The 9007-nt window shown below is 37.8% G+C and overlaps 1 protein-coding gene across 5 annotated transcripts in view; it reads right to left on the minus strand.

Moving 5' to 3' along the window:
* Window positions 1-2364: 2364 nt before the first annotated feature.
* dnmt3ab (DNA (cytosine-5-)-methyltransferase 3 alpha b) overlaps window positions 2365-9007 on the minus strand; it is a 50425-nt gene continuing 43782 nt past the window's right edge. For 3 of the 5 annotated variants that reach the window (XM_046062007.1, XM_046062009.1, XM_046062011.1), the window contains 6 exons: window positions 8300-8390; window positions 8050-8198; window positions 7379-7479; window positions 6416-6485; window positions 5722-5840; window positions 2365-5560 (listed from right to left, as the gene is read on the minus strand). In XM_046062007.1, the coding sequence (XP_045917963.1) occupies window positions 5419-5560; window positions 5722-5840; window positions 6416-6485; window positions 7379-7479; window positions 8050-8198; window positions 8300-8390 (672 nt within the window). In that variant the 3' untranslated portion in view covers window positions 2365-5418. The remainder of the gene's footprint in view (window positions 5561-5721; window positions 5841-6415; window positions 6486-7378; window positions 7480-8049; window positions 8199-8299; window positions 8391-9007) is intronic. The other 2 variants (XM_046062010.1, XM_046062008.1) reach the window with 1 other exon arrangement.

Below are 9007 nucleotides of genomic sequence, written 5' to 3' on the forward strand. Positions count from 1 at the left end.
CAGATGGTCAAAAGTTGTGGTCCTTTGTGTGAAAACGTTTGAGAACCACTGCACTAGGCTGCAAATATTATGTTGGGAAAAGCCTTTGCTACTGCCTCATTCTGTATATACTTACTTAGTACTATAGTCATAATTTATATCATGCTGAGGAGATATTGTGAACAATAAACTTAATAATTAACATTAATTAGTGAATAAATATCTCTCATAACTTAAGATGATTATGCACATTGCTCATCATGACCTAGTACACTATTGAAATTATTGGGTTACATATATTTTGTAGGTGTTCATATATGATAGCAATCTGTTAAGAAGCAAGTGTAATGTTAAAACGATTACTCTTAATAACTATTAGCTTCCAGCAATTACAAGCAATTCATTTAAGTAAACCTTTTGGATACATTTTATATCATCAAATTAAAATATTACAGTTGCTTCTTCCTTTTGCTGAAGACTGCGATCATTCCATTAGTATTACTGATCAAACACTTTCTTGGACTCACTCTGGACACAGGCTAAAGTTTTATTTTGTAGGCAAATCGCAAGTCTTCCGGTATCACTCCATCTTTCTGTAGTTAACTTGATCGCAGCTCGCAGCATCCAGGCCGTGCGACGGTGTGACGCTCCAATCAGCAGCGATGAGTGAAGGCTTGGTCGCCTAAGAAACCAATTGCCTTGGACTTAGGGTGTGTCCACTCTAAGGAGGCTGTACCACTATCAGAGGAAGAGGGTGACACACAGATATGAGCAGAGTGAGGCTGCATAATAGATTATTATAATGTTTTTTCATCACTATTATCATGGATTTAAAGGCTTAAATGTGAATTTAATATGAGCTTTAACTAGATATATTAATAACCTAGTCTTCCTTGTGTCTTACCTTACATGACCTAGGGATGATCTGCCACAATCATAATTGAGAAAAAAAAGAAGCATAAAACAAACAAATAATATATTTATGAGCATATGGCATTAGTAGGAAATGTTTAGTGCAAGCCCATAACTCTGTCTGATGCTAAAATGAAAGGCTGTATAGTGGCAACATGTTCAGGTCTGATCAGAAGCTGCAGGGCAACACCCTTATTTAAAGCACTGAGGGTGGTGAAGACCCATGTGTCAAGACACTGAGCAGTGGCATGAAAAGTGGAGCTGAATATCAGTGTCTAGACACAAGCCAATTTCTGGCACTTAACAATAAAAACATAACAAAAACAAACATATGATATAATACATAATAATTTTCAGATAGAGTCAGATTCACATAGCTATTGTAATAGACATTTTTTGTAGCAGACATTTTGACTTGTCATAGTAGGAAAAGTCCAGATGTTACTAATAACATTAATGATGGCTCTGTTATATTTAATTATCCCAGCAAGCCATTACTTTAGCTTTATACCAAATCCACATTGCATTCTAATTTAAAGTGGGTTTTTATATCTAGTGTTCACACAAGAAAAGTAACAAAATCAAAATGTCAGCGGTGGTGAAACCTCCAGGCACATGCCACATGTTGCTGTGCCTCTGTAAAGTTTTCACAGTTTGCCCGACCTGTGATGGCCAAGTATCACTTCCTAGTATTCTATACAATAGTATGTAGTATGGAATTGGGGTGGTGACAGTGAGCTACCATGCATAATGCCAGGGCCCTTAAACTGAAGCAACATGTAATTCAGCAATCATTAAATATTCAACCTGCTAATAACCTGTGCTTTTACTACTGTGACATGTCATAATGTATTCTGTGAAAAAATACATTGATTGGATTAACTGAAATATGTGGTAATTAGATGAATTCAAAGCACCTGTGAATGTGCGCATTTTCATCATGCTGGTGCCACACTATTAATGTCCTAATTTCTCAGTATGCCACATTTACTTTGAGTGATGGGGTCCTAAAGGAGTCCACAATGTTTTGGGGGGTTTCTCCACATGAGAGAATTCTGTATTTTTTTTATTTTGTCTGTGATCCTCTCACTTGCTTGACGTGGACGGGACTGAGCTAGAAAAAAAGTGATGTCCTGTATTTCAATATACCACATCAGAATTTAACAACATTTGAATTAAAATCTGATGATATTTGTTGGATGGTTTGCTAATGTTGCCAGGACACTGTCAATTAAATCTGATCAAACCACACCCAGAGTCCTGATGAAGCAGACTGACTAGAATTTTTCAAAGGTTTATTCCCCCTCAAATTTAACTTTGATTGACATTTAATAATGCATAATATTAAAGATAAGTGCTTGGTATTGGATAAGTGCTAAGTGATTGGAAACCAAATTTTCAGAGGCTTTAATGTAAATTTGAATGGTTGGGTGCTTTTTAGTAAATATGAATAAAAAAGGACAGGAGGTGGAAGATTTTTGCACAAAAACAATACATTTATTCAAGTGTTCTCCAGCACAAGTACATACGGAGCCTTTATCTTCTCTCTGGACACTAAACATAAGTATGGGGGAGTCAAAGTGGAGAATGACTGCTACATTTGCTGTACGAACTGGTCTTGAGGAAAAGCGTATAGGCCATAAACAGTTATGACAGAAAGAAAGCCACACAAAGTGTCAACAGCATCACCGAATATAGAATTATTGACCTGCCTTGAACAGTAAAAATGATTGTTGTTTCTGATAAAAACAATCAATTCAAAACATTTTGAAAACAGACATGGAGAATATTACGGCATGGAATGTAGGATTAAGAAGCAATGCGTATTAAGCATATATTATGCTACAGTAAAAGTTATTACCGTTTTTTTTTCTCACACGATTTTCCCACAGATAAGCACCAACTACAGCAATCTCTAGTCTAAAACAATATAGGAAACCTTTCATTATTTGTTATCCTTATTTTTTCAAGTACAAAGTTAAAATGCCTTTGTTAATATATTTATATGAGTGAAATAATAGTTCTTTTTCCGTTACTACAAGGAACTTAAAAACAGTCATTGTCAAGACGTCTTTATTTCTCTTGCAATCAAATATATTTTTCTTGATAAGATAAAAGGTTTAGCACCATTGGAAACACCTACAATTCCTCTTGAAAGTCTTACAAAAGGAAACAGAAGCAAAAGAACACCACCATGTAGGGCTGTGCAGTGAAGTTGAGACCGGTCATCTTAAAGCTGTCCATAGGTCACTATTAAGATCACATGACATTAAATCTGGATTCACTTGACACAAACAAATCAGTACGGTAAAGTTGACTTGGAGTCTCCCTATATCTAATGCTCAAAGCAAGTTTTGAATCAAATTTGTCACTTGATTTTTATCCTAAGATTTCTTTCCTAATTTGATGATATATATTAGCAAAGAATTATATTTGTACATCTCATACGTAATTAAAAAAAAAAAAAAAAAAAAAAAAAGAATAAAAACAAATTGAAAACAGCAACCGGAAAACTCTATGTACAAAATGTACAAATATGAGGGGATGTTAAGTATTATAAGAGGAGGGGGAAATAACATCTGGCTAAAATATCACAAAGCACAAGAGCTCATATTAAGCGCAGTGTGCATGGACAAAAATGATGGCAATAAGGTCACTTAAGAAATTAATTACATTAAGAAATTAAATTTAAAATTTTGAATCTTAAATATGATATACATAAGCGATAACATCCGTTTTTATTACCCTCTTTACTCTTTGAGTGGTGACGTCTTTGTCAAACACTGTCAGTTTTTTGTTTTGACAAACCGCAGCCTAAATCCTCCATGTTTAGCTTAGAGGTTACAATCAAGAGAATTTAGTTTGTGAACGTAATCCAAATTTGGATCAACACTTAAATTTGTCAACATGACGGCTATGAGTCATCAGGGCCTACTGTCCTTCACAAGGGACAAAATATTGTACATAGCTCTTGACATAGTTGTTTAACTCTCTTACATTTTACAATCTTGATAGAAATAGACATTCTTTGAATTTGGGTAGTAGCATACTGTATCGCTGCTTTAAAACAGAGACCAATATGGATGACCGAGGAAGGGAAAAAGGTTTGGGGTTACAAATGTCAATCCATCTACTGTACACTAAGTCAAATAACATGGGTTTCACATATCAAAATCCATCCTTTCACTTCTATTGGCACAGCCCTACTGTATACAAAAAGTATTACACGAGGGTAGATCAGTTCACATCATAAAACAAAACAAAAAACAATTCACATGAACCAATATTTGTTTAAAAAATATCAAGGAAAAAAGAAAGTATACATATAAAAGTGCTTTATAATGTTGATAAAACAGCACAAAATTGCTATAAAAAAGGTAGAAGAACTTTGTGAAGCCGCACCATATTGTTGAGGATTTTGCACCTGACAGTTTTTCAGTTTAGAGAGGTGGAAGTTGAGGAGCAGAGTTACCCGGCCTGGTCAACCTCCCTCCCTCTAGCGACCACACTTGCTAACAGTTGTACAGTAATGTCATTGGTCAGGATGAAACTAGAAAAAAAAAAATAGTTTCACAGACGTTGATTTGACGTTTTTTTTTTTTTTGTTTGTTTTTTGAATGACAGAAAACATCATTTCCCATGTGGCTAGCTTCATCTTCTGTTTGTGCAGATCCAGGTAGTGAGCCTGAGCATAACAAGGCTTACAGAGTAAATGAGCACCAGTACAAACTGTATAAAAGCTGTGAAATGCGAGAGGATATGCTCTAGTTTGCAGTCTACTGTCTGTCACTTGGAACAGAACTGTTTTTTTCTCATTAAGTGTCAAAACATCACAACAAAAGTTTTTCCAGCAACAGGTTAACGAGCTCCGTATTGTCTAAAGTTGTAGTGCCACATGGGCTATGATGTTTCTCATCATCTTGGAGCACCATGGTATTGTAACCATATTACAGTAGTACCTTTATTACCTTCAGTTGTGTATAGAAACTGTAAACAAAGAGGTATATGTGATCTGGTGTTTTGGATTCTTAGAGACACAGCTCTCCAGACACTAAAGAAAATCACCTTTCTCTTCACATCTCTGTGAGGCTCAGTAGCTGGAAGCATGGCTGCACTGCAGGTGGGAATCTTGCAGCCCTGACGTACAGTATGCTCACACAGCAGAAACATTTCACATATCTAAAAATCATTTCCTGTCTTTCAGATCTTTCCCATCGCATTGCCGTCTCTATTAAAAAACATGTTTAGCACTTTTCTGTCTCAGTGTCTTGAGAAGAAAGCATAGTCTCAAGTATAGCTTGCACAAACAAATCAACAATACTTGATAACACTGCTAAAAGGTAAAATGACATATCAAAATTAAATAGAATAAGAATTACAATTCAAATACAAGAAATAATGTGAAATCTACGTCAATGTTTCACACACAAATTATACAAGAGTATAATTTGAGGATCAAGGCTCTTATTTCTAGTCACAACATACAGTTGTAGTTCCTCAATGGTTCCAAGTGAGTTTTCTTGCTGCTCAAACACAGGAAAAATAATCTTTGAGTGGTGCAAACAGGTGGCGGATAACCGGGACGCTCCATGACCTGCCCAGGAGCCTCTGCCTTGCCAGTCGGCTCATGTTGGACACGTCCGTATAGTGGACTGGGAAGCCAAAGACCCTGACAGGGAAACCAGCCAGACCACCAAATACAAAACAACCAAGAGGACAGACAGCCAGACAGACAGGGGAATAAGGGAAGACACAGGAAGATCATTTTGAGATTTGATCGCTGAAAAAAGCTGTGACAGGGTTTGACGGGCAATCTTTACGTTTACATACCTCTCCATCTCAGTGCACCAGAGTATGTCTTCCTTCTCATTCATGTAGACAGGGAAGTGCTGGTCCTTGCCCTGCTTGATGGAATTAGATCTGGTGGTGATGGTCCTCACTTTGCCAAACTGACAGAGAAAAAAGGGAAGAAGAGAAATATTAGTCCATCAGTCCACACTCACTTTTCAGCATTTGACGCATCTCAAAGCTACAAAACCTAACATTTTACCTCCTTCATTACTGCATCACATTACAGATCAGATTGATTGATAAACATGAGTATTCTGTGTGTAGTGAAGTTCTCAGTACTGACTGATGGACTTAAACTGTTTCCTCTTGCTGCCACTGGGAGCCGCCTGTGTGCAAGTTGCTTTCTCCTCTTTTCTGAGCAATCGAATTAAATATGTTGTTAATTGTTTTTTGACTAAAATGAAAGTTGTGACTGTCTCGCTGGTTTCCTTGGTTTTGAAAGCATTACATGTCAGAGATAACAGAATTCATCTTGCTGTGATCCCAATATGAAAGCACTTATAATCACTTTGGACAAAAGCCCCCAGCCAAATTAATGGAATGTGAGTAATATTGAGATATAAAAAATAAGTCCACAGTTGCATACAGAGCTTTTAAAATATTTTACATATTGACATTTCGCCAGGCAAGTCTAATATACAGCATGTGTTCCATCAAATTATTACACGAGTACCTTAGCTGTTCTGCCGTGTTCTAAACAGTCCTGGAGGTCCAGCTTGTCATTGCACATAGCACTCAAAGGCCTGTAAAAGAGAAAGAACAGGATCGATTTATATTTAGGCATACAGTATAACTTTGGACTTTGCTTGTATTAAAGTCTGCACATTGATTTAGTTGGATGTCTTTTCAATAGATGACAATTCTTATCTTCAAACTTACATACACCTAATTAGATGCACACAACTTGCTGGGCTGCACTGGTCTTTTCTTGCATTTTTAACAGGAAAAACATTTGTACTTGAAATGTCAAATTTCTACTAAACTATGCACAAGATCAGTTTCAGAATGAGCCAGAATCATCCACCCATTAGCTTATCTTTTGGAGGGTTGCGGGGGGGGGGGGGGAATCCCAGCTGACACTGGGTGAGAGGCAGGGCAACCTCTGGACAGGTCGGCAGTCATTCACAGGGCTGACACATACAACTATTCACACTCATGTTGACAACTACGGTCAATTCACAGTCGCCTATTACCCTAATTTGCATGTCTTTGCACTGTGGGAGGAAACTGGATCGCCCGGAGAAAACCCAAACAGGCATAATCAGAATCATGCTTCATTTAACATCTACAACGAAGAGTTTTTAATAGCTTTAAATGAGATTCAAAATTTTGGAGAGGTGGCAGGTCATATTATTATCTAAAAGTTGGTCGATTGCTCAGTTACATATCATGATTCTAGTGTATGATATCTCTATATCATATGTATGTTTTCTCAGACTGAGCTCAGGTGATGCAGTCTGGGTATGTGTGAGGCTCAAAATATTGTGAGCAAAACATTTCTTGATTTAGTTCATATATGGCTGGCGTAGTAATCTTAACTTGGGCTATGTTAAACAGCAAATCTATATAAGTAGTCCATGGTTAATGGGGGTTTATTCCTTCTGTTGCGTATGTCACAGGCTGCTGCTTCCCTCACCATTCGCACACCAACCTGTTCATCCCAGGAAGGTTACCCCAGAAGTAGCGGGCACGGTGGGCAGCAGACACTTCCTTGGCATCGATCATCACTGGGTTGCACTGAAATCCATGTAAAGCAGAGCAGAAAAGACCCCAGTCAGAGAGGAACCAAGGTAATATGCTGTTTTACAAATGGTGTATTGAAGTACAGTGAAGAGTTACCATTTAAAAGCACAGTATTACTGGCATTAAAACAAATCCTTCTATAGTTTTGGTTGACTAAAATCATTTTGGGGTCGGGTGAATTCCTCCAAAATGTTAGCTTCAATGCACTTTTCACCCACCATTTAAAAATCTTACACAAAGTGGAGAATATTTTAAACCAATAGTTGACCAGGTTTTTACAGGACAAAATGCAATATGGAGAGCAAAAGACACTATCTAAGGGTACTTTAAAGCGCATTAAACATAGCACATTAACATAAGGTGTTCCCTTCTAATGATCTCTGTCTAAAGATAATGAATTAGGGGGCATTGATAATCCATCAATCCTTGTCACTGGCGTCCCATCACACTGTACCTACACTAGAGTCTAATGATCTGATTGTAGAAGTCAAAGACAATTATGACCTGTAGGATTAGATAAACTACTTATTTAGCAACAAAGTAAGCCAAAAGAGAGAAGCTGACCTCTAAAAAGCGAGATATGTCCCTCTTATCGCTGACACCCATAGCGACGACGTTCTCAAAGAGCCAAAAGAAAGGCCGGTCGTCCCCCTCCTTCGGTCGAGCCTCGTGGAGCAGCCTGTAAAACTCAAAGAACAGGCGCCCGGTGCCCTCTATGGGACAGAAGCAGTCATTAAACAGCATTGAAGTACAGTGAAGGGCACATACTGATGATACTTGTTGCTATTTGACCAGATGAAGACAGTGAACCTACCATAAAGACCTTTCCTTGCAGGATTGACTATGGAGAGGTCATTGCATGGGCTTCCACCAATAACTAGGTCAAAAGGACCCCACTCTTGTATCTGCATACAGATAAGATACACAGTCAGAAACACAGATATAGGTAGATTATGCAACACATACTGTTCATTGAAAAAATAACCAATTCAGTTCTACTTGAGTGGGGTGGAGGTTTTAAAAAGGTCTTTATTGTGTCCTGGTCTCCAGTTTATACCTTTAATGAGTTAAGGCGCTTAGGTAATCAGATAATTTAACATTTTACTCTCTAAAGAAAGCTCAGCTCCAGCTCTGATCAGCTGTGTAATGCATATCACTCAAATCACAAAATTCACAGAATTATTAGCTGGATAATAACAACAACTGACGCACCAATATACATATACAGTTATAACCACTGAGTTATTTTTGCCGTTTTCTCTGTTTTGAGTAAAAAAACAGCTGTTTTCTGTGTGTATAAAGATCGCCCCGGGCCGTCATCTTGGTATTACCCAATAGCTGAGCTCTGAAGCTGCAACCTTTTTAGCAATGTTGCTGGTGGCAAGTCAGACTATGTTTTGAACAGACAGCGGTGGGACAGGTGACGGAGTGGTGGGGGAAGGGGATTATGGTGGTAATCTTTACTCATTACCATTGACGGCAACATTGCCCAGCACCATTGCTCTAAAAGTTGCTCCGTGTA

The sequence above is a fragment of the Micropterus dolomieu genome, linkage group LG11, assembly GCF_021292245.1.
Source record: "Micropterus dolomieu isolate WLL.071019.BEF.003 ecotype Adirondacks linkage group LG11, ASM2129224v1, whole genome shotgun sequence".
NCBI classification, from domain to species: domain Eukaryota; kingdom Metazoa; phylum Chordata; class Actinopteri; order Centrarchiformes; family Centrarchidae; genus Micropterus; species Micropterus dolomieu.